At 42.4% G+C, this 26,732-nt stretch overlaps 1 protein-coding gene across 5 annotated transcripts in view; it reads left to right on the forward strand.

The window, feature by feature from the left end:
- Window positions 1–281: 281 nt before the first annotated feature.
- The window catches only part of NTN4 (netrin 4), a 127,431-nt gene continuing 100,980 nt past the window's right edge, over window positions 282–26,732 (forward strand). For 3 of the 5 annotated variants that reach the window (XR_009689819.1, XM_061125613.1, XM_061125614.1), the window contains exons 1-2: window positions 282–816; window positions 3,591–4,120. Coding sequence is in view for 4 of the 5 variants with exons in the window: in XM_061125613.1 (XP_060981596.1) it covers window positions 762–816; window positions 3,591–4,120 (585 nt within the window). In the remaining variant the exon portion in view is untranslated. The remainder of the gene's footprint in view (window positions 817–3,590; window positions 4,121–26,732) is intronic. The other 2 variants (XM_061125612.1, XM_061125615.1) reach the window with 1 other exon arrangement.

A 26,732-nucleotide genomic window follows, 5' to 3' on the forward strand; every position in this document is an offset into this window, starting at 1 on the left:
GCGAGCGCCCGGAGGGGCACGAGCGGAGCTGGGGGCCGGGGTGACGGGCGCGCGGAGGGGCGGAGGCGGGCGGGTCAAGCCAGCCGCGAGGCATCGGGGGCGGCCGGTCTGCTGGTGGGGGGTAGGTTGGGGGGGCGTCCCTCCCCGAGCTGCGGCGGCGACTCGCCCTCACAGGCTACAGCGCCCCGGCTGTCAAAGCAAGCGCGGGGGGCGGGAGGGAGGAAGGGGTGGAGGTGCGAGGGGAGGAGGGCTGGCACCGGAGCGCCGCGGTGTCGGTGCAATAAAAATGCATCCCCTGGAACTGCCCATGGAGAAGCAGGGGACGGAGACGCCGCAGCCAGAGGAGCTGGTAAAAGCGGAGGAGGACGCCCAGGAGGCGGCGGCGGCGGCCGGGAAGTGAAAGGTCTCGCAAAGTTCAGCGGCTGCTGCGGGCGCCGAGCCCCGGGCTAGCCGCGGAGGAGCCCGCGGACTGCTCCGCTGGGCAGCGCGGCCGGGCAGGCTATGGTCCCGGGGCTTCTTCCGCCCCCGAGGTGCCCGGGCCCCTCCAGGCCGGTGCGCGAGGGTCATCCCACCTCCCGGCGCGGCCCCAGCCCGCGGCTTCCCGGCGCCCGCGCCCACTGACCGAGCCAGGCGCCCCAGGAGGAGGAAGAAATAAAGAGCTGTGGTTCCTCCCGAGGACTTGTTGGCGCTTCATCCCACAGCCGCGAGGGCTCGACTCCCTCCCGCGCGCCCGGCCCGGGTCCTCCCGGCTTCTCCCGGCCATGGGGAGCTGCGCGCGGCTGCTGCTGTTCTGGGGCTGCTCCGCGGTGGCCGCAGGTGGGTGGTGACGCTGCCGGGCCCCCACCCCCCTTCCTTCGCGCTTGTGTTCCCCATCTCGGGACTCGGGGATACAGGGGAGCGCAGGCTGAGAGCGCCGAGCTCAGCGCCCAAGGATGAAATGAGTGGCCATGTTCCGCCTCCTTTTCCCCGGGTCTCCGCAGTTTAAAATATTATTATTAGTATTTTTTGCAACTGCGATACACATGCCCTTGGATAACCCGATATCCTGGGTGCGCCCTGCCTGAGATAGTGCGACCTTAGTTTTCTCCTCGGTTTGGACTAGGAAAAAAACTGCCTTTCCACTTTGTGAGGGAACAAAGGACCAGGCTCGCCATCCCCCGGCACTACATGGCCTGAGGAATGATGGGGAGGGGTGGCCCGGCGACCCTGGGCGCGCGTGGGCCGGGGCCGCTCTCTTATTGAGAGCGATCGCCGCCGTCCCCGAGCTCTTGCTGGGTACTGGGGAGCCAGGTAGGGACACCTGGGGCGGGGTGAGTGCCCTCTCACCGGGGCAGTGGCTAGAACTCAGACCCCAGGCTGGGACGGTAGGCGGTGATCACCCTGGGTTGCAAGGAGAGGGATTGCCGCCCTGGGGAATTGGTACCCTGGCGGAGGCTCCGCGGGAGGTCGGAGGCGGGTCTGCTTCCTGTCTGGGTAACTGGACGCCGGGCAGCGGCGGCGTCAGATGCGCTCGCCCTTGCACTCACACCCCGGCTGCCTTGGGCTGCCTTTGGCCACCAGTTCCTAGCTTGCTCTTTCTAAATTTGGGAGCCCCTTAGTCTCCTCTCTGTCCTCTTGTAGGTCACCTGGTTTCCAGCCGCAAGTGCAGTTCAGGGTGTAAGGGGGAAAGAAAGTGAGGAACTATTTGGCCTCGGTCTCTCAAAGCATCTCGCTTGCTCCAGAAAGGAGAGTGTGGGCTGGAGGGACTGACGGGTGGGGAGAGAGCACTGGTACACTTCTGCCTTCCCTTCGGTTTCATCTACTCTGCCCCCAGAGATGCCAGCATGAAGGAAAGCCAGGCTTTAGAATCTGCATCCCAAACCCCAGTCGGGCTGTTAGGAGCATCCTTGCTATATTTGGATGGTCACTTCTTTAGGGATCTCTAAGTATTGTGTCCACCGATTATTTATCTGACTCCAGTCTTCTCTTGATTGCTTCTTAGTTTTTGTTTTTTTTTTTGGAGGTGGGGGGGGGGTGGAGCTCTAAAATTATTCAGCACGTTTCCCAAGGAACTGTTAAAGGGTCTAAGCTTTTATTTTAATTCTTGCTACTTAAGCACCTCTATGTGCACTTATGTATGCTCCCCCAACCACAAAGTGAACTTTAATAAACCTTTCAAACCATGTTATGGCAAAAACATGCAAGCAATCAAAAGGTTGTAAATAAATATCACAAGGCAAGTGTTTCAAGTCAAAAACACTTGCACAGGCAGTATATGGTTTTCCCTGAAGTGCTTTACAGGTGAGTCATACATAGCACGTTGTGGTTTGTGTGGTGTTGGCCACAAGCAGCTGTTGCCCCAGCTAATCAGAAAAGTGGCAAGCAGAGTCCAGACATAAGGCACACTTAAATCTGACATTTAAAAACTGTGCTTGAGGAAGCCCTTTCTTAAGATTGCAAAGACAATGTGAGGCTCGTGATAGTCAGTGAATGAAATGTCTTTCTTTGGTCTAAGTTGTCATTTGGCTTATAGTGATAACAATTCGGAGGTGCTCCCTCTTAAGAAGCAGAAACGTTCAATTAGCCAGAATTTGGGGTTTGACTTCCTTTTCTTTCTTTCCCTCTCTGTTTTAACTTTTAAAATAGATCATTTTGTTTAAGGTATTCATAATTAAAATGACAAGCCCAAATTAAAGGATTATATTATGTAGTCAGGATGTTAATAGGTGGATAATGTTTATCATTTTAAGTAATTTTGAAACATTAAAGTCTGCTGGGCCTTTGTTTGGGTGGAAGCACATGTTTCTTTAAGAAGGTGTTTTAGTTCACAGATTATGTTTAAAGGTGCTGTTAGTGGCTGCCAGACTGGAACCATTCTGTTAGGTAAACAGGTGACTACTATATAACTTGTCATAGGGAGAAGCAGTCAAGAGGGAGAGAGCACATCAAATAAGCTTTTCTGTCATCCGGTAGTTTAGAGGGTTTTTTCCCTAGTTAAATTTATGCAGTACTTAAAACAGATGTTGCACATCTGAATTCCCTAAATGAGATCCCATTGTATACCAATATCTCATATTGATTTTCCTAGAGAATTTGTCCCTTCATATTTTTGTCTTAAAAATATGGTAGAATTCTATATTCCCTCTGTAATGCATTCTCATACACATATTAGATAATGCCAAGGACTCAAATTATATTTGAAAGGTTAAACTGAGTGATCTTAAAACCTGTTGGGTTTTGGTATTATTTATGTCATGGCTTCAAAAGCAAATGAGTGTGTTTCAAAAATGGAGACTGTTTAGAAAGCAAAATATTTGAAAAGGTTTAGGCCCATTGTCTTTTCCCAGTGTTTCCACTTTCCTTCCTCTCACCCTTTACCCAAAGTGATTTTATTTTCTTTTATATGAATTGTACATCGGAACATGAAACACACCGGCAGGCACACCCTCATACACTCACGCACATTCACACACTTCCATATTTGCGTTTGGTAGAATTGCCTCTTTACTGGAAGTCTCAGGGCAACATGGGACCTGTTGAAGATGGACTGGTGGACAGAAGAGCTTTCCAGATGGGTTTGTCTTGAATAACATATGCTTTCCCATCTCTAGGACTGAGTGGAGTGGCTGGAGTAAGTTCCCGCTGTGAAAAAGCCTGTAACCCTCGGATGGGAAATCTGGCTTTAGGGAGAAGACTCTGGACAGACACCACCTGTGGTCAGAACGCCACTGAACTGTACTGCTTCTTCAGCGAGAACACTGATCTGACTTGTCAGCAGCCCACATGTGACAAATGCAACGCTGCCCAGCCTCACCTGGCTCACCAGCCAGCTGCCATGGCAGACTCCTCCTTCAGGCATCCTCGCACGTGGTGGCAGTCTGCTGAGGACGTACACAGAGAAAAGATCCAGCTAGACCTGGAAGCCGAATTCTACTTCACTCATCTAATTATGGTGTTCAGGTCTCCTCGGCCGGCAGCCATGGTGCTGGACCGGTCCCAGGACTTTGGAAAGACATGGAAGCCTTACAAGTACTTTGCGACGAACTGCTCGGCTACATTTGGCCTGGAAGACGATGTTGTCAAGAAGGGAGCTATTTGCACTTCCAGATACTCCAATCCTTTTCCCTGCACTGGAGGAGAGGTAAGGGCACAAGCTTAACTCTACACTGTAAGTAAGGTAGAAAAATGTTACCAGCCCACATTTTTTTTAAAGCATGAAGGTATACTTGTAGCAACATGAATGAAATTAGAATTTTTCATGAGCTTTATTTGTCATAAATTATTTCTCACCCTGAGACATGCATGTGGAATCATTTTCAAGTGGGTTGCCCACTGGCTAGGTTTAACTCAGAATTCTAAGATTTTAATTTTTTTTTCATTTTAAGGAAGAGTAGATAGGCAACATTATCAGTTTACCTTCGAGGTTTAAAAGACTACTGATGCCTTCAGTCAGCGGGACTGCTTACTGTGCCTCTGCAGGGGCAAGCCTCACTGAGACTGCCTGTTCCTGGAGCCCATGCCTATCTTCCTGCAATGTTAACATAAATAGGAAATAAATAAAAACAAAGCCAAGGGAGGAAAGTACTCTGTTTGTCAGAAGGGTACTTTTGTATAACAGAGGAGTTTTATTGTTAAGATTAAGAGACTGCATGGCAAACAAATGCAGCTAGTTTCTTTTTAGACGCAGGAACTCTTTCTGGGCACACACACATCAGTTGCAGCTCAGGCTCCTGGGTCTATCCTGGGTGCAAGACCATCTCAATATCACTCTGCAAAACAGCCCCTTTAACTACTGCTCTGAATTCTGTACAGAATGTTTACTCTTTGCTTCAGATTTCCCATCTCTTAAGGGGGAGACCTTTTTTTTCTTTAATTTGTATGGATGTACCTAGAAAGCCCTCCCCCACTGAGATGTATGAAAACATGGAGTTTAGAGACATTTGGGTGAAAGCAGATTTAGAGAATAAGGTACCTTCCACGTATAGATCAAGAAATATCAACATAGAAAAAAAAGAGAAGAGAATATAGTATTCCTAGTTGTAGCACATGACACAGACAGAGAGTAGGCAAGTGGTTCCCAACTAGAGGTGGCTTTGTTAACATCACCGTCCAGGGGATATTTGGCAATGTCTGGAGACACTTTGGCTGGGGGTGGGGGTGACACGGTTGGTGTCTAGTAGATGGAGGCTGGGGAGGTCACTCAGCCTCCTACAGTGTGTGACATAGCCCTCCCATTCCAGTTCCCAGAAAAGAATTATTCGCTCAAAATGTCTATGCTGTCAAAGTTGTGAACGTCTAGACCAAGTGTTAAGCATACATCCAGAGACTAAGATAATCATTCTTCCAGCAGTGTTTATATTACCATTCCTAGACTTCCCAGGTGGATATATTCAGTAAATATTCACCGAGTCCTTACTATGTGTCAGGCAGTGCTACAAATTCCGTCTTTGGCTTAGGACACAGGAGTACTTGCCAGGGACTGATGGAAAGATTGGTTTGGGTGCTTCTCCCCGCTACTGCCGTAGACACGTGGACTTTTGCCATGTCGCCCAGCTGCTGCTGTTTCTGTGTGCGAAATGCAGACCTGGAACAGTGATGCTGGCACCGGAACCAAGGAGGCTGCGGCATAAGCAGCACGCAGACGGTTTTCCATTCCTATTCTTCGGTCCATTCTTCCTTAAACTGGCTTAGTATTGTAAACCTGTGTGCACCCTGTCACGGTGGACATTTTTCCAGATACCAGGACAGGAAAGAGACAGATAAGTTAGACTCTTTGTTTCCTTCTGTGGAGAACACTTTGTGTTGCAAACAGATGAATTGCTTGAGCTCTCAAATTGCTTTGGAATTGATCCACAGGCTCATATCAGTTCCCTCCATCTCAGTGCTAGTGGGTCATGTTATCTATGAAGTAGCAAAAATAAGAGTTTCAGTAACCAGATGGTAGGCATGCCTGCTTAGCAAATATCATATTGAGTGTATTTCAATGGCCCAGAAATTACTTAGAGATGACTGAAGTAATGACTAAACATTTATTTACTCTACTGCAGAGCAAAATCTTGTTTTCTTTAAAGCCAAGCTACTTGTTGTCATCAATGCTTACATCAAATTTCAAGCAGGTCGAGACTAAAACTTATGGTAGATCGATCTTTCGGTGTGCACTTACCTTTTATATCTAGTTAAAAATTTTTTTGTTGTAGTTATTTCAGCAGACATATTCCAATGGCAAGAAAAACATTAAATGCCATCTAGTTCTCTCTAGAGCGTTACTTGCAAATGTATGTTAAACCATCATAAAATTTCTTTCCCTTAGAGACAGGTTTGGGAATGAATCTTTCCCTCCTGAGTTAGAAGAGAATCTTCCTCAAAGATAAGGACCAGAGGAAGCCTCCTTGGAAATAATCATTATCTGCCTCTCCTTTGTTGCTTTGGAATATAAATTAGTGATGAGCTACAAATTAATTTTTCAGTACAACTCTGTAGCATCCGTCACTAGTTTTGAAAACTGAGCAGAAAAATAATCCAATTAATCTAGCATCAAATAAGCAGCCTCAGATTTCATTTATTCCTTATTTATAATATTATAAACCTATATGTTCCTCCATTGTACATAAGACTTCTTAGGCCTTCTCTAGGTATTATCCTACTACTTAGGCTAACGTAAATATATTCCAGTCTTAATTTGTTTCCATTGTTTATTCTGAAATACTTCTTTGGGCTTTTTAGGGCATTAGAGAGTCCTGTCGTTTCATGTCTAAGAAATCAGATATGTCCATCTTCAGAGTGGAAGGCATCAGTCATCTGAAAGAGGACTTTAAAATACAGGCCTCAAAAATCCACACAGAGGAATACTTTTTAAATACAAGTTTAAGTTTACACAAAACCTTCTAAACTGGTCAGCAGTTTCAAAGAATGGGATATGATTATCCTACAATGTGTCTCATTATAGGAGAGGAGATTGAGGCTCAGAGATAAGGTGATTTGCCCAGCTTACAGTTAGTTGGGCTTCCCTGGTGGCTCAGATGGTAAATAATCTGCCTGCAATGCAGGAGACCTGGGTTCAATCCCTGGGTCAGGAAGATCCCCTAGAGAAGGGAGTGGGTACCCACTCCAGTTTTCTTGCCTGGAGAATCCAATGGACGGGGAGCCTGGTGGGCTATAGCCCATGGGGTTGCAAAGAGTCCAACAGGATTGAGCGACTATCATACAGTTAGTTATGTGACAGAGCTTGGACTAAATCACAAAGACTTTAAGTATAGTATTTGTTGCATAAAACCACATTCTCTCGCCATTACTGACCTCTAAGAGTTGCTAGCAAAGAGATATCTGCCTTTATCCTAGCCCTCTCTCTCACATTTGCTGTTCATTTGGATGTGACATGAAGGTAAAAAAGAATTTGCCAACCAGCTTTCTCCTCAGCAGAAGTGTCCTCTGAGATGTCGATGGTGTTCTGGGAATAAGAGTTTCCATAGCCAAACTAGGTTGGGAGACATTGACTGGGTTTAACAAAACGAGACGTTTATAAATACATAAATATTCTCATATGTGTCCTGTATTTTCAAGTGGGAGGTATAGGATGGGACATTCCCAAACTTATTTGCCCATGCAATCCTGTTTTTGCAGAACTCCAATTCCTATCTTTTAGAACTCTAGAGATCCTCAGAGCATAACTTGGGAAATGCTGGGGTGAGGTATTAAGTGCTCCTAAAATCCTGGTGAAAGGCACAGATAGGAGGAGATGTTGTTCATGGGGCACAAAGTTTCAGTTATGCAAGATGAACAAGTTCTGGAGAACTAATGTACAATACTATGACTATAGTTGGAGAAGGGAACGGCAACCCACTCCAGTATTTTTGCCTGGAGAATCCCATGAACAGAAGAGCCTGGCAGGCTATAGTCCATGGGGTTGCAAAGAGTTGGACACAACTGAGCGACTAAGCAGGCATGCATTCATGACTGTAGTTAACAACACTTTATTGTGTACTTGAAATTTGCTAGAAGGCTGGATCTTAAGGATTCTCACCACAAGTGCTGAAAAGTGGTGACTGTCTGAAGTGACAGAAATGTTAATTAGCTTGAATGTGGTGATTATTTGACAATATTTATGTGTATCAAATCACCAAATTGTAAACCTTCAGTTCAGTTCAGTTGCTCAGTCATGTCTGACTCTTTGCGACCCCATGAACCGCAGCACGCCAGGCCTCCCTGTCCATCACCAACTCCCGGAGTCTACCCAAACCCATGTCCGTTGTGTCGGTGATGCCATCCAACCATCTCATTGTAAACCTTAAATACATATAATTCTTAATTTCCAAATATACCTCCATTTTTTTATAAAGGCACAGAGCCTGGTGCTTGGCATGGTAGTGAGCGTGGGGGTGGGGAAGACAAAACAAAACAAATTAGCTAAGTTACACAGTATGCCAGAGTGTGATGAATACTAAGGAGAAAATAAAACAGGGTAGAGGATGTGGGGAGGGCTTCCCTGGTGGCTCAGGTCATCCACCTGCAATGCAGGAGACCCAGGTTCGATCCCTGGGTCAGGAAGATCACTGGAGAAGGGCATGGCTACCTACTCCAGTGTTCTTGCCTGGAGAATCCCATGGACAGAGGACAGCAGAGCCTGGCAGGCTATATGGTCTATGGGGTCGGAAAGAACTGGACTCGACTGAGCGACTAACACACAGACGGTGGAATGCTGGCAGTGGAGGGCTTGCTGTTTTTATAACAGATTGAAGGATTTGTGTTGGAGGAAACAGACAGTGATAAGCACTCTGAGTTCCTGGCAAGATTTCATGAGTGAACAAAATCTATAATTAAGGCTTCCTTCAATCTTTTGATATGGAAAAATGAAGTTGTGTATTAAAATAACAAACATTGGTAAAAATCCCTCTTGCTAGTGTTTTTTAGAATGAGAGCATTTGAAAAGGAACTTAAATGTCATAGATGGAAAAGCCACATGACTGATGAGTAATCTGAAGCCTGAAGAGAATTAATGTCTTGTCTAAATTACTCAGCTGAAATTTGTATTTCCTGACTTCTCGCCTAGTGCTAACTCCACTGTACTATTGGCTTGGATAAAAAGTTCATTTGTGGTTTTTCTGTAACAGCTTATGGAAGAACCTGAACAAACTCTTTGGGCAGCCCAATCATTTGAAATTCCTTTGCGTCAAGCTGTGTAGTGTGAAAGATGCAAAAATTACATACATTACTTTTCCTTTGTAGTCCTTACAGTCCAGTGCATAAGAGATTAAATATCATTAATGGACTGATTTGTTAAATAATATGAGACAGTGCGTGATTAATTCCCCCAGTATGTTGTGCAAATCCTATGCTTTTCAAGATTTGAGTATTTGTTTGTCTCTTTAGGCTATTGAAGAGGATTACATTTCAGTACATTGTGATAAAGTCAGTGTGGCACAAATGTGCAGAAAATGATACATTAATCAGGGTTTTACAGGTGTTTACATGTATAAGGTGCTCAGCAATATTTAGGATTTTTAACCTGAAAAGATAAAGTAATACACAAGTAGGAATACTTTCGAGACACCACTCTGGTTAGCTGCTTGTTTTCTTCGGTCAGTGAAATATGCTTGTGCCTGCTTTTTCAGCAGTATGTCATGAGAGTCATGCTGGCAGCTCCTATCTACTGAGACTTTCCCATGTGCCAGGCATTCTGTAGAGTTCTCTACATCCCTTATTTTCAAAAGAATGCTGTTAGTTGGGTTTCAGTATCAACCCTATTTTACAGATAAAGTCCTTGAGACTTGGTGAGTCAGGGTAACTTGGTCAGAGGAAGTAATCCATGCTGGAGCTGGGATGACTAGCTTGCCTTCAAATTATTTATATGATTAGGTTTTATTATAACTCAAAAATTAAAAACAAAACAAAACTAAATTGCTCTGGTAATTATTAAACTGTAAAACTTACAGTTTAATTGATCATTTGTAATATGGCTATGTGAACTTTGGGCTTCCAAGGTGGCATTAGTGTGGAAAAGAACCAACCTGCCATTGCACGTAGACATGAGAGACAATTCCTGGGTGAGGAGAGCACAGCCACCCACCATAGGATTCTCACCTGGAGAATCCCATGGACAGAGGAGCCTGGTGGGCTGTGGTCCATGGGGTCACAAAGAGTTGGACACGCCTGAAGCAACTTCGCATGCATGCATGTGAACTTGGTATAATAAAGTTAATATATTTTTTTTACATTAGATAGAAAAATAATAGGCAAAGACTCTTTGCGTTTAATGTTACCCAAGATGATGGTAAAGAATCTGCCTGCCATACAAGAGACCTGGGTTTGATCCCTGGGTTGGGAAGATCCCCTGAAGAAGGGAATGGCAATCTACTCCAGTATTCTTACCTGGAAAATTCCATGGACAGAGGTGTGTGGCGGGCTATAGTCCACGGGGTCACAGAAAGTCAGACATGACTGAGCGACTAACACAAGATCATTTAGCATAAACCACATGGGAATGAGTGTTAACAGTTCTTCAGTACCATTTAGCATACTTTTTATTGATTGGTTTGTTTGTTGGGGGAGGGAAGGAAATACTTTTTATCTAGTTGGTAACTGCTTTAAGTAATTTTTCTAAGTTATTAATGTTATGCTTTGAAGATGTTCCCAGTTATAATTTTGTTGAAGTTTTTGGAAAATAAATGTTTTATCTGTTTGTTTAGAGTGCTTTGATTATCTACACCCTGGGGCTAGGCTACTCCCTTCCTGTAGGGGTGGGGCAAGAGACTTATAAAAGCACATTTTAAAAAATTGCCTTTAGTTTAAGGAAAACCCACAGGATGGTTATCAATTAAAATTATTTGAAGAAACTACATTAAAAATTAGAACAAACCCAGAGACTAAATCAATAAACTTTGATTGATTGGTTTCAATGGGTGGATTTTTCCTCTGCAAATACTTTCTCTGTAGCTATTAAAAAAATCTGTTTAGCATCTGTTTGCTTCATATTTGCCAGTATTTCATTGTAATATTGTGGAATCTTTGAGAGATCAGATTGCAAAATGCCGAGTTAGTAACTGATGATTCATGTTGAAAAATTAAGGCTAGACAATGAGGAACAGACACCTGAAGGTCAGGTAGGGCATACAAGGTAGCTTCCTACTAAGGGATGGAGAACGCAAACCAGCTTAGGGGTTCTTAGGGGTTGGGCACTTTGGAAGATGAGGAAAATGAATCATTCCAGAGAGTATGGAAGTTATTGCTTCTGATCAGTAATCAGAAGTGTCTGAAAAGTCATTGAATGTAAACTGTGTCTCTCCTGCACACCCATGCACTCTGTGTCACTCACATGTAACTATAGTATCATGTCCCTTATCTCTTCTGCTCCTACAGTGCTCACTTCTGGAAGAACTTCGCCTCTTCTCTCATTGTATTCACTCTGTGGCTCCTAGGCCCCCAACTTCTGCATCTAGCACATATCCCCAGAAGGCATAAATGTCCAAATACATTCAGACAGTACTTCAGGACAGCGAGGAGGCTGGTGCTGAACTGAATTCTATGAAAATAACTGTGAAATGATAATACTGTTTATTAAATATGTCAGATGTTACACAACTCCTAAGTATCCTTTCAAACTAATCATGATTCATTCATTCTTCTTACAAATATTTATATACTGTCTCCTATGTGCCAGCTATTTTAGGAATGGGGGATACAGAACAAAAAGTCAAAAATTCCTGCCCTTGAGATTACATTCTAAGTGGAAGGTGCTAAACAAGTTAAGTAAATAAAATATATGGGATGTTTGATAGTAATAAGTGTAAATTTTATAAAAAATAAAGAAGCAGAGAAGGGAACTAGGAAGTAGAAAGGGGGTTTTAAGTGTTTGGACAGCTTCCAGGGAACGCCTTACTGGGATTTTTGAATAAGGACATGAAGGGAAGCAGAAATGAGTCATGGATATGTCTAGAGGAAGGGCAAAGGTCCTGAGGAAGTCTGCCTCCTGCCGTCAGGACAGTGAGGAGGCTGATGCTGAGGCAGAAGGGTTGAGCTGTAGTGTAACAGGTGAGGTCAGAGGCCAGAGAGATAATGGCAAGGTGTGGGAAATTATACAGATCCTTACAAGCAGGTGTCCAGGATGGCCCAAATTTACACCGAGATCACTTAAATTATTAATAGCATTCCCTTTCACACTCAAAGAGGTCCCCATCTGGACAATAAATTTTTATAAAGTCATTGAGTTTTACTTTGAATGATAGCTTTAAGCATAGGGGTAATATGATCAATTTATTTTTAATGATTTCTCTGGTTTGTGGGTTAAGGAAAGACCAAAGTGGGAAGCAGGGAGACCAGCTAGAATGCTGTTGCCAGTGATTTCAGGCTAGATCTGATGGCACATGAACAGAAGGTTGCAGAGGAAATGATGAAAAGTAGTTGAGTTCTGGATCAATGTTATGGATAAAGCCAACAGCATTTGTTGGCAGGTTGGGTACAGGTATGAGAGAAAGAAACAAATAAGGATGTTTCTAGCCTGAGCACCTGAAGAATGGGACAGCCAGTTACTGAGGTGAAGACTCTAGAAGGAGTAGATTTGGAAAGGAATGTCAGGAACTCATACGTGGACACATTAGGTGTGAGTTGCCTGTGACACTTCCAAGTGGGGATACTGAGTAGGCAGTTGGTTCTGGGAGTTTAAAGCTCAAAGGAGAGGGCTGAGCTAAATATATACATTTGGGAGTCATTTGCACAGAGATGATATTTAATGACGTGAAACTGGATGAGATCATCGAGGGAGTGGGTGTGGACAGAAAAGAGGAAAGTCCAAGAGTGGAGCCCAGGGGAGGATCAAAGTTACTCCATTGACTCTGACATTACCAAAAACGCTTGCAACTGCCCAGGCGTGTACAAGAACCAGTCTTACCAACCGCAGATTCAATGGCTGTTTAATTAAGCAGCATCGTGAATCTGAGTACCGTTGACTTGCCCCTGTCAATACAGTGGGTATAAATTCTAAAATGAAAAGTGAGAGGGAAGGTGTGAAATTTGCCACTTTAGGTTTTCAAAAGATGAACTAAAACAAAGAGGGAGACAGGAAAGACTGGTCAGATAATGATGATAGAGAAGGGAGAGGGGACAGTATTGAAGGAGAAAGACATCTTTGAAAACATTATGCTGAAAGAGAAATGCTGATTTTAGGGGCTTTCAGATTTTAAGGGCCTCACATTCCTTTTTATCTTGACTCATCCAACTTTTAATCCTTTTTTGACCCTAAATTCCAGCTATAGGAGAAATTTGAGGGGATGATTTTTTAGAAGTCATTTTTAATATCCGTGAGCTGTCACAGCATTGGAAATGGAATTAAAATAGAGCATTGTACACATTTTTTTCTGCTTGACAAGTTGTGAAATTTAATTTGCAGAATGTGATGGAGAACATCTACCTAAGGCAAGGGTGCTATGCAATTAATCCCATTTATGTAAAAGCATCTACATTTTCACAGTCTCGGAAAATGTTACTGCTTTAATGAATGTTTAATTGTTCTCTTAAGGAGGAGAAGAGAAAAGTATTGTTTATAGATCACAGTAGAATGTGCCAGTTTCTCTGTTGGGCATTTTGTAGACATCTCACTTTAAGAAACAAGCTCTTTTCCTGGATGGTTTGTCTTATTAACAAACAAAAAGAAAACACTGATCCTCTTTCTGTGTCATATTCCCCTTCTCTTCCTAACTTTCCTGTAACAGAGAGAAGCAGAAGTCTTTCAAGACCTCCGCTGTGTTTGCAGACGTTACTTTACACTTCATAATCACATAGTTCCTAAAACAAAACAAAAAAATTGTGAAAACATTCAGATGCTTTCTGGGTGACATCATCTATGCTAACACTATCTTTCAGCAGCTACTGGAAAAGGTTTTGGTGTTTTAAAATTAAATTGAAAAGAGAAAATTTAATCACTCTCTTATACTATATAATCTCCATTAAGAATTTATGTTTCTTTTTATGTCAGTCAGCCTGACCTTTCTGAGGTTTTCCATCAGTTCCTTTTATAATTGATTCCTACGGTTTTCTCATATCCTATATCCCAGTGAGTAGCCCTCTGGCTCTACCCCTACCTCCAAATAAGAAGCAAAGGTAAATTGAGGTCACATGGACCAGGGCTCTGGCTCTTCCAGGAGAACTAGGCATCTCATCTCCAACAACCCACATTTCCCCTCCCAGCACATTTAAAGGGGTAGGACACTACAGTCACCCTGTTGGAACAATAGCTCCCCCTCTGATGATTATCAGAGTTCAGAAGAACTGAGGTCCACTAGGGGATCCTTCCTAGAACAGGGGGTGTAGTGAAGAAGTGTAGTTTGTGAAAACAAACAGGCAATTGTCAACTCCTCCTCTGCAAATCCCTAGCTCCCTTCCTTCTCTTATCAATTCCTATTTGTTACTTTTGGCCATTTTTCTAATTTTTATTTCTTCCTTTTAATAATCTAGTTATGGCATATTAGACTACTTATTTTCTCTCCTCTCTGGCCCCCACATAGCTATTTGTCTGCAAAAGTGGGCATGATACCTAGCTTGTTTCCATGATTTTCCCTCGAATCTTCTGTAAGTTGGCTCAACCCCATTGCCCCCTTGTCTGTCCATCTCAGCCCAGTTCTGATCAATTCTACCGCCCACCTTCTTACTCCTTCAGCTAAAGAGCTGAACTCTAATGGTAAAATAATAACACAATTGTGCTTAGAGATGCCTCTGCAAGTTTTTTTTCCCCACTCTGAATTTGGCCCTTAAATTACCCTGGAAATCCTTTTTTCCCCTTAACTCTTCTCCATTCCTGTAGTGGTTCTTCCAAAAGTGTCTTCTCCTCTCCCTAAAACCCCTCCTCACACTTTTTTTTTTTGTGTGTGTGCAATAAAGTTTTATTAAAGTATAAAGGAGATAGAGAAAACTTCTGACATAGACATCAGAAGGGTACCCCCTTGCTAGTGTTAGCAATGGAGTTATACACTCTCCAGTGAATCCAAAGAATGTCTGGAGGTTATAAAGACCTCACCAGACCTACTCCCATAATCTACATTTTAAGATAACAGAGTTGGCCAGAAGGTTTAATCCAAAGACTGTCCTCAGGCAGGATACATCCTTGTAAAGACCAGACCTACTCCCATAATTTATGTTTTAAGATATCAATTAGCCAGAAGTTTTAATCCAAAGACTGTCCTCAGGCAGGATACATTATTGTTATATAATCCTAAGGAATGTAGAGGAAAAAAAGTAAAAAGTTTGTCCTTTCTTCCTCCTTGAATATTCCAGACCTCTCTCTCCTTGGGGACCCCTAGACTTCTTATCAACCTGCCTAGGAAATGACTCTCTCATTCCCCCCTTTTCTCTTAGGAGAATTATGTTGCTAAGGGAAAGGGGCATCGTTTTCATTCCATAACTACTTCCTGCTGTTTAGGGGCATAGTCCCTAAGTTGTTGAGGCAACACATTCTCCTAACCCTCATATTGAGGGTCTCTGATCCAGGGGCCCCAAGTAATAGTTGAAGGAGGCTGTGGCACTCATAGGAGCTTGGACAACCATTTGTAAATTAAAAGCTTTCAGACGGTTAGAAAATCCCATTATACAGTTACAGATGTAAGGCAAAATAGTCATTAAACCAAGTTAAAATCAAAATGAAAAGTCACATTATGTCCATAGTTACATCAGTCCATCTTAGGGTTGTTAGATGTCATCAGTTTAAGAAGAGGCATCACATGCGATTGTTGAAGGTATTTGCAGACTTGGAGAAAGTCCTTTCCTTGAAGTGGAGATGTTGACCATGGGAAGCCTTCCACGGATGAAGAAGGGAGTGGGCCACAGACCCAGCAGTTAGACCGATTGTGGAATGCAGCGTAGGAGTGAGCCCAGGACAGGAAGGCATTGTCTTGAGGATCAAATGGTAGACTCAGGATTTTTGGAGTCAGCATAAGTAGGCTCACATAGATTATCAGGCCCATCTTGTCCTGAAGGATCCTGGACGAGCCCCCAAGATGAAAGATTGTTTCTGAATCACACAAAGACACCGGGGTTCTTGGCCTCCAGAGGAGAAGAATTCAATCCAGGGCCAGAGACGAGGCTGGATCACTCAGAGCTTTTGTGCAATAAAGTTTTATTAAAGTATGAAGGAGATAGAGAAAGCTTCTGACATAGACATCAGAAGAGGGTAGAAAGAGTACCCCCCCTCCTCACACTCATTGCTTGCTCTCAGCCACAGAGCTTGCCTCTTGTCCCACTGAGAAAATAAAAACTGAAATGAATGGTATTATTGTCTAACCCAGAAAGGCCCATCAAGACAAAAACCGAGACCCATATTCCATCCTTTCTCTCCGTCACCAGCCTTAGACATTCAGCAGGGCCTGTCCCATTCTGCTCCTGGAGTCTCTCTTGAGTCCGTATGCTTCTGTCCATCCCTAAGCAACCAGTGCTGGTGCAGACCATTTCTATGCCTTCTAGGAGTGTTCCCTCTACCTGAGAGTTCACTTTATTTGGTCTTGCTTGCTCCCCAATCTGTTCTCTATATCGTACTCTGAAGGATCTTTGTGAAATCCAAGATGTCACTTCTCTGCTTAAAACCCTTCACTGACTCGCTTCCTCACACGCTGTCCGCACTGTCGACTGCAGGCCCTTTCCGAATGCCCGCTGCCTCAGCCTCCTCACTGCCTTCGGCTCCCCAGCCTCCAGCTCTGCCTGTGGGACGGCTTGTGTTTCCCCAAGGTGCCATGTGCTCTTCTTATCCCGTGACCCTTGCACGCGTGCTTCTGGTTCCTGAGGTGCTCCTCTTCCTCAGTCCTACCTCTATCCATTTAGCTACATTGTCACGCATATATTCTGGGGAGACAGATAGATAAAAGAATAGATAATTCCTACTCATCTTAAGGACTTGGCTTAGTCTTCACCTTTTCCCCAAATTGTGGGATAGGCGCACAGTGTATGTGCATCACACATGTGCACTCTTGGCACATGTTCACCTCTGTTACGGTATTTATCACATTGTTTTGTGAGTTCCTTAAGATAGTCCAGACCACACTTTGAGAAACACTACCCTTGCATCTAACATGTTGCCTGATAAATAGTTGTTTATCAAATACATGGATTCTGAGGCATTCAGTTTAGTTGTTCAGTCGTGTCCGACTCTTGGCGACCCCATGGACTGCATCACGACAGGCCTCCCTGTCCATCACCAACTCCCAGAGTTTACTCAAACTCATGTCCATTGAGTTGGTGATGTCATCCAACCATCTCATCCTTTGTCGTCCCCTTCTCCTCCCGCCTTCAGTCTTTCCCAACATCAGGGTCATGTCAAATGAGCCAGTTCTTTGCATCAGGTGGCCAAAGTATTGGAATTTCAGCTTCAGCATCAGTCCTTCCAATGAATATTTAGGACTGATTTCCTTTTGGATCTCCTAGCTGTCCAAGGGACTCTCAAGAGTCTTCTCCAACATCACAGTTTAAAAGCACCCATTCTTTGGCACTCAGCTTTCTTTAGTCCAACTCTCACATCATACATGACTACTGGAAAAACCATAGCTTTGACTAGACAGATCTTTGTTGGCAAAGTAATGTCTCTGCTTTTTAAAATGCTGTCTAGGTTGGTCATAACTTTTCTTCCAAGGAGCAAGTGTCTTTTAATTTCATGGCTGCAGTCACCATTGGCAGTGATTTTGGAGCCCCCCCAAAATAGAGTCTCTCGCTGTTTTCACAGTTTCTCCCATTCATTTGCCATGAAGTGATGGGACCAGATGCCATGATCTTAGTTTTCTGAATGTTGAGCTTTAAGCCAACTTTTTCACTCTGCTCTTTCACTTTCATCAAGAAGCTCTTTAGCTCTTCTTCGCTTTCTGCCCTAAGTGTGGTGTCATCTGCATATCTGAAGTTACTGATATTTCTCTCCACCATCTTGATTCCAGCTTGTGCTTCATCGAGCCCAGCGTTTCTCATGATGTACTCTGCATAAAGTTAAATAAGCAGGGTGACAATATACAGCCTTGACGTACTCCTTTTCCTATTTGGAACCAGTCTGTTGTTCCATGTCCAGTTCTCACTGTTGCTTCTTGACCTGCATACAGGTTGGTCAGGAGGCAGGTCAGGTTGACTGGCATTCCCAACTCTTTAATAATTTTTCACAGTTTGTTGTGATCCAAACAGTCAAAGGCTTTGGTGTAGTCAATAAAGCAGATGTTTTTCTGGAACTCTCTTGCTTTTTCGATGATCCAGCAGATGTTTGCAATCTGATCTCTGGTTCTGAGCATTACCATTGTTAATATTATGGTGCATGCATGTGTGCGTGCTTAGTTGCTTCAGTAGTGTCCGACTCCTTGTGACTCTGTGGACTGTAGCCCGCCAGGCTCCTCTGTGGGGTTTCTCAGACAAGAATACTGGAGTGGGTTGCCATGCCCTCCTGCAGGGGATCTTCCTGACCCAAGGATCGAACCTGTGTTTCTTAGCTCTCCTGCATTGGCAGGCAGATTCTTTACCACTAGTGCCACCTGGGAAGCCCAATATTATTGGTAATGACTATTTACTACCTTTAGTTGTTTAAAGCATCTTTATGGCAGACAGAGAGTCAAACGTGACTGAATGACTAACACTTTCACTTTCATGTGGTGTGCAGGTACACTAAACAGTCTGTCTGCGAGAGGACTTGCTAAGTACCTGTTAAGTTAGCCATTTAGGATGACGGATTCTAAGGCATCTTAGTTGACTGGTGCTCTTTCTGAACAAGAACAGTGTCTCAGCTTCTGTCCCTTTACAGACCCAAACTACAGGCTCTCTTTCTAATCTGCAAAGTCCTGACACAGAGCAGTTTAGATGGAAAGGTACAAATCCATCAACATCTCTTGGAACACAACAGAAGGTGTGTGAAAAGGTTAACAGGGAGATTTTGTTTAGTTTTTCATCAGTATCACTGGAAACAATTGCTTCTGCAGTGCTTCCAATTGGGTTTCTTCTCACAGTGCTGCACTGGGTGCAAAGGTGGTTTTGTGTGTGTGTGATTCTGGAAAACAACCACAGTATGACACTGCCCCTTGACAAACCTGTGCAGCTGTGTGGTTCACGCAAACTGCCAGGCTTGTTACTCCCTCCCCCTAAGAATTACTGTTTCAAGGAAGCCAGTGGCCCTCACCTGGATTTCTAGAGTTCGGAGGAGAAAGATGCTTAAGTATTATTTTCTTTCTTTCTTTTTTTAAATTTTTTCCATTTGTTTTTATTAGTTGGAGGCTAGTTACAATATTGTAGTGGTTTTTGTCATACATTGACATGAATCAGCCATGGATTTACATGTATTCCCCATCCCGATCCCCCCTCCCATCTCCCTCTCCACCTGATCCCTCTGGGTCTTCCCAGTGCACCAGGCCCGAGCACTTGTCTCATGCATCCAACCTGGGCTGGTGATCTGTTTCACTGTAGATAATATACATGTTTCGATGCTGTTCTCTCAGATCATCCCACCCTCGCCTTCTCCCACAGAGTCCAAAAGTCTGTTCTGTACATCTGTGTCTCTTTTTCTATTTTGCATATAGGGTTATCATTACCATCTTTCTAAATTCCATATATATGTGTTAGTATACTGTAATGGTCCTTATCTTTCTGGCTTACTTCACTCTGTATAATGGGCTCCAGTTTCATCCATCTCATTAGAACTGATTCAAATGAATTGTTTTTAATGGCTGAGTAATATTCCATGGTGTATATGTACCACAGCTTCCTTATTCATTTGTCTGCTGATGGGCATCTAGGTTGCTTCCATGTCCTGGCTATTATAAACAGCGCTGCGATGAACATTGGGGTGCACGTGTCTCTTTCCGATCTGGTTTCCTCGGTGTGTATGCCCAGAAGTGGGATTGCTGGGTCATATGGCAGTTCTATTTCCAGTTTTTTAAGGAATCTCCACACTGTTCTCCATAGCGGCTGTACTAGTTTGCATTCCCACCAACAGTGTAAGAGGGTTCCCTTTTCTCCACACCCTCTCCAGCATTTATTGCTTGTAGACTTTGGGATAGCAGCCATCCTGATTGGCGTGTAATGGTACCTCATTGTGGTTTTGATTTGCATTTCTCTGATAATGAGTGATGTTGAGCATCTTTTCATGTGTTTATTAGCCATCGGTATGTCTTCTTTGGAGAAATGTCTGTTTAGTTCTTTGGCCCATTTTTTGATTGGGTCATTTATTTTTCTGGAATTGAGCTGCAGGAGTTGCTTGTATATTTTTGAGATTAGTCCTTTGTCTGTTGCTTCGTTTGCTATTATTTTCTACCAATCTGAGGGCTGTCTTTTCACCTTGCTTATAGTTTCCTTTGTTGTGCAAAAGCCTTTAAGTTTAATTAGGTCCCATGTGTTTATTTTTGCTTTTATTTCCAATATTCTGGGAGGTGGGTCATAGAGGATCCTGCTGTGATTTATGTCGGAGAGTGTTTTGCCTATGTTCTCCTCTAGGAGTTTTATAGTTTCTCGTCTTACATTTAGATCTTTAATCCATTTTGAGTTTATTTTTGTGTATGGTGTTAGAAAGTGTTCTAGTTTCATTCTTTTACAAGTGTCTGACCAGTTTTCCCAGCACCACTTGTTAAAGAGGTTGTCTTTTTTCCATTGTATATTCTTGCCTCCTTTGTCGAAGAAGTATTATTTTCTTAAAAAGAAAAACAAAACTTAAAAATATAAAACTTGTAAACTAAGCTGCTTCAGTTGTCTTCAATGCTTAGTGATTCATTGACTGTAGTCCACCAGGCTCCTCTGTCCATGGGGATTCTCCAGGCAAGAATGCTGGAGTGGGTTGCCATGCCCTGCTCCATAGGATCTCCCTGATCCAGTGATCAAACCTGAGTCTCCTGCATTGGCAGGTGGGTTCTTTACCTCTAGCACCACCTGGGAAGCTATTTCCTATTACCTGAACTTTCCTGTAGTATATTCCTGCTTTCAGAGAGTTCACATCCTAATTGGGACTTTTAAATTGTTGTCTCTTAAAGTAGAAGTAATAATTGCAAGGCAGAGAAGGGAATTGCATGGAAAAGTGCACATGTATGAAGAAATTCAACCCTTAGAATGACTGGAGAGTCTGGTATGGAATGGTGTGGAGAGGAGAGAGAGCTGAGGGGAGATGAGGCTGACCCTGAAGGCTCAGGTTGGATTATGCAGTGTCTAGTATGCAAAGTATTTTGGACTTGATCCTATAGGTGGCAGAGATCAATCAACAGTTCTGAGTAAGGATAACATAATCAGAGCTGTTTAAGAAAAACAGCTCAGGGAACAGTGTGAAAACGTCTTGAGTAAAATTTATGACATTAAACTTAATTGTGGTAAATTCCTCTTTTAAAAACTCAGCTGTACTACCACCAGAGAGGTGTGACTTTATCAGCCATTCATGTGAAAAAGACCTGAGGGTTTCAGTTGACTGTGATCTCAGTGTGAGTCAACAGAACATCATGACTGCCAAAAAAGCTAAAGCAATCTTAGGCTGCATTAATAGGAGAATAATGCTCCAAACGAAAGAGAATAGTCTTTCTGTTGTGTTCTCTAGTCAAAGCATAGCTCGAATATTATGTTCAGGTCAAGATATTCCTATTTAGAGAAGGCTGAGCAGAACTTGTGAGATCAATTAGAAACCTCATTATATAATGAACAAATTAACTTGGGATATTTTGCCTATGAGAGAGGATTTATGGATGTTCAGGAATTGCTAGCATTCTTCAGATATTTGAAGAGGGATTAAATGGACTCTGATGCTTTTCAGAAAGCAAGAGTTTGCCCAAAGAAAGACTTTCTTAAAAACTGGATGTATCCAAAAGACAACGTGAGGCCCCTTGAGTTCCTCATCCCATAAACTGTTTCAGCAAAACCTGAATGAGCCTCTGTGAGAGATGTTATGGAGAGGATTTGTGTGCAGATTCGAAGATTTGTCTCAGAACCCCTTAATGTCTTATCCACCTCTAAATACAAGGGTTATACCATAGAGTGAGTAAATTCTTTACATTCAAACTACTCCAATAGCAGGGGTCTTAGGTTCAGACTGCTTAGCTAATCACATCAGTCTTCCTGCTAGCTAGACAGGAGTCTTCAATTTTGGTCTAATCTTTTTGGGGATATCTCTTTCCTTGTGAAGTGAGAGGGTCCCTCTTCTCAATCCCTGAACATAAGGATCTCACTTAACTGCTAAAGAAAAGGGTGACAGGAGAAAAAGAAATGAGTCTCTACTCTCCGAGTCTCTATTTTGTATGAATAGATGATATTTTATCTATAGCTTATACTACTGGATGCAGTGTGGTACCGTAAGTGCAGGAGTTGGAGCCTAGATCAGGTAAAATCTATAGCTTATACTGCTAGTTGCAGTGTGGTACCGTAAGTGCAGGAGTTGGAGCCTAGATCAGGTAAAATCTATAGCTTATACTGCTAGTTGCAGTGTGGTACCGTAAGTGCAGGAGTTGGAGCCTAGATCAGGTCCATCACCAGGTTCTGGTGTTTCTCTCTCGGTTCTCACCTCCACTGTTACCATGTTGATTCAAGCTCCCTCATCTCACACCCAATCCTCTCAAGTAACTTAAATGGCTCTCTCTTTAATTTAGGGGTCTTATGAGCAGCCTTGGTTTATGTCAAGTATGGCTACCATGCCTGCAGTTTCTTGACAACACTTTATTGAGCTAGGCTTCAGCAATATGTGAACTGAAATCTTCCAGATGTACAAACTGGGTTTTGAAGAGGCAGAGGAACCAGAGATCAAATTGACAACATTCATTGGATCATAGAGAAAACAAGAGAGTTCCAGAAAAACATCTACTTCTGCTCCATTGACTATGCAAAAGCTTTTGACTTTGTGGATCACAACAAACTGTGGAAAATTCTTCAAGATATGGGAGTACCAGACCATCTTACCTGTTTTCCTGAGAAACCTGTATGTGGGTCAAGAAGCAACAGTTAGAACCGGATATGGAACACTGACTGGTTCCAAAGGGAAAGGAGTACAACGGGGCTGTATATTGTCACCCTGCTTATTTAACTTATATGCAGAGCTCATCATGCAAAATGCCAGGCTGTATGAATCACAAACTGGAATCAAGATTGCTGGGAGAAATATCAACAACCTCAGATATGCAGATGATACCACTCTAATGGCAGAAAGTAAAGAGGAACTAAAGAGGCTCTAGATGAGAGTGAAAGAAAAGACTGAAAAAGCTGGCTTAAAACTCAGCATTCAAAAAACTAAGATCATGGCATCTGATCCCATCACTTTATGGCAAATAGAAGGGGGAAGAGTGGAAGCAGTGACAGATTTCATTTTCATAGGCTCCAAAATCACTGTGGATGGTGACTGCAGCCATGAAATTGAAAGATGCTTGCCCCTTGGAAGGAAAGCTATGACAAACCTAGATAGCATATTAAAAAGCAGAGCCATCACTTTGCCAACAAAGGTCCCTATAGTCAAAGCTATGGTTCTTCTAGTAGTCATGTATGGATATGAGAGGTGGACCATAAAGAAGGCTGAGTGCTGAAGAATAGATGTTTTTGAATTATGGTGCTAGAGAAGACTCTCGAGAGTCCCTTGGACTGCAAGGAGATCAAATCAATCAATCCTAAAGGAAATCAACCCTGAATATTCATTGGAAGGACTGATGCTAAAGTCGAAGCTCCAGTATTTTGGTCACCTAATGGGAAGAGCTGACTCACTGGAAAAGACCCTGATGCTGGGAAAGATTGAAGGCCAAAGGAGAAGGAGGTGCCAGAGGATAATATGGTTAGATAGCATCACCGACTCAATGGACATAAACTTGAGCAAACTCCAGGAGACAGTGGCGGATAGAAGAGCCTGGTATGCTACAGCCCATGGGGTTGCAAAGAGTTGGATACCACTTAGCTCAAACCAGGGTAATAATTATGATAATCCAAACCAACTTTAACAATAAATCCTAAATGAGAATTTAAAAAAAATTTGGGGGGCTTACATGCTACATTTGTAAATTGAATCAATGTGAGAAAGGGTAAAATATGGCTCATATAAATGTGTTCTATAAATTCTAAGTACTATATAAATGCTAATTATTACTAATAATATAATTCAACTGTATCATTAGTGAAGTCCACTCTAGGCCAGTTCATTCAGTCAATCAGCAAATATTTGGATGCCCACTGTGTGTCTGGCCCTATCCCATGCTCTAGGGATACAGTAGTAAACAAAAAGAAAGCCCAAGTAACTGACTTTACAAATAAATTTTTAGAACACAAGTCACTTGCAAATTCAGGACATCCTGTAATATCATTGGTTAACTGTCAGTGTTTTTCAAGAGCATCAAGGGTCTACATTTCTTTCTTAATTTGGACAGGTATTTAGTTTAGAGAACACATGTGCCTTAGTCATTTTATAGTAAATAAAATGAATATAAAGAATTAAATACTTTTTATTAAAGCAGTAGCCCAGTCATCTTCACAAACAGGCAAACAGAGTAAGAGTGAGAGAAAGATGAACACATCACATGTACAAAGGACATTCCATGTGTCTTCATTCCATATTTAGTTCTACATATCTATTGTGACTCTACAAATTCTTTTAAAACTATATTATGAATGTCAAGTACGAGATAAGGAAGTACGTTTTTAAAGATATTTTTAGATGGCAAAGTTATGTTAAGACACAAGTATGAGCTTAAAGTAAAACTTCTTATCAAAACTGAAAAGTATCCGCCTACACCTTGTTGATATTTCAGACTCAAGGAGGAATTTTCGAGTGATTCTAGTAAGAGGTTGGTCAGTAGTGAACTCAACGTGAGCGAGCAAAGTTCAGTTCCTGGCCCTGGCCTGGATTCTGTATTTGGACTTGCCTTAATGCTTTGGTTAAGATTAGATACTCTTCATGACTTTGTTGGTTTGTCGCTAAAATTAATGGTCTTTTAAAACAATATGCTTGAAAAAGTCTCTCTTGAAGTCCTTTTCAAGTTAGGGAGTTATGTTCAAAAGATTATCAAATTGAAATGCTGTCACCAGAACAGGTGGAAAATGCCTGTTTTCCAAGAACTTTATGAAATATGTACTAGGCACACGTGGAACTTCATGGGCCATGAGTTCAGTGATGTATTATTTCTGCTCCTTTTTAGTTCTCCTTTTTTAAAAGAAAGCCCACTTGAGAAAGTATTTAGCTACTTCTGGGTGACCCAGCAGGTGCTGTAACTATAACCAGAAGGATGTTTACTTGTGGAGCTGGCCCCTGGTACTTTCATCCTCAAAGGCCATTTTAATCTCTTGGTCAGTTTCCAACCAGTCACCTTCATCACTTCAGCTACTTATGGAGACTGGGGAACCAGTTTGTTCATATGTAGTTACTGAATATTTAGGCTGCTGCCACCTTTCCCAACCCACCTTTGTTGCCTTAGCTTTACCTGCTAGCTTGCCTGTTGGTTTCATTGGCATATAACCAGAAATATTATTTTCTCAAGAACTAAATAATACAATGACTCATTGGAATGCTATGGAAATATGCAGATAATTTCACAACATTCTATTCATATACAGGAGTGACTTTCCTTCCCTTCCCCACCTCCCAAAATAATGACGTTACTGCAGTCTTGCCTCCCTATTTGACCATGATTGTAGGTGAGTACTCGGGAGGCCACATAAACAGTATTCTCATGGTGAGTTCACTTTAATACCACTGTCTCCAGTCATCAACTCCATTCCTTTCCAAATAGCTGTATTGACATACTATAGGTCTTTTAAATAAATCTGAATATTTCTGGGCAGGGGCAGGCACAGTTCTTGAGGCACTACCATACTGTGTTCCCCCTTTGCCTGTAATAAAGCTATTCTTTCCTTCTTCTACAAAAAAAAAAAATACAATAATACAAAAAGAAAAAAAAACCTATGAATATTCCCTAGGTTACAGAAAAACCTTTGAGATGCATTTGGACTGAAAAAGAACTGGGAAAAAAAAGGACCAGCAGTAGAGGTTAGAATTTGTTTGAAATCTTAGAGGGGAAAATGTGAGGAAAAGAGTGTCATTGGTAGCTTACATATGTAAATAAAACAGTGGTCTTTTGTTACCTAGCCAGAGTGGTAGTAAATGGTCTAAAAACTATGTGATATGAGATACTGTCAATATTTTACCTAGAGAATGAAAGTGAAGTTGGTGGCTGCCCTTAAGTATCTGAAGGACTTCCTGTTGAAGATAAAATAGACTTATTTTGTGTAGCTCCAAGATCAGTATTAGAAGTTACAGAGAACAGATCCTAGCTTAACACAAGGGAACTTTTTGATAATCAGAATCATTAAAAATGAAGCATGCTGCCCGATGAGGGTGTGGGATCTAGTAGAGAATGAATAGGTATTAGCCATTCTAGAGGAACTTCCAGCATTGAGAAATTCTTTTAAATGGCCTTATGTGCTCTTCTGACTTAAAAAATATATATATGTTTTGAGCTCTTTTCTTTTTCTTTTTTTGAGCTGTTTTCTAATGCCATTTTTAAAAAAAGAGTTATTTTTTAATTGATGGAAAATTGCTTTACAATGTTGTGTTGGTTTCTGCCATACAACAACGTGAATCTATCATAATTATATTTTTATCTCCTCCCTTTTGAGCCTCCCTCCCCTTCCCCCAATCCCACCCCTCTAGGTCATCTAACATCACTTTTGACAGAGCTCACTCAATTTTTAAGAATAATGGAATAACTGAAATCCTATGCATGATTGATTTTTCTTATTCAATTCTGTATCCAGAGTACCAGCACAGTGCCTGATACAACATACTCCTCAATAAATAATGATTGGATGAATAAGTGAATGCTTCTTCT

Source organism: Dama dama, chromosome 22 (assembly GCF_033118175.1).
Source record: "Dama dama isolate Ldn47 chromosome 22, ASM3311817v1, whole genome shotgun sequence".
Classification (NCBI taxonomy): Eukaryota; Metazoa; Chordata; class Mammalia; order Artiodactyla; family Cervidae; genus Dama; species Dama dama.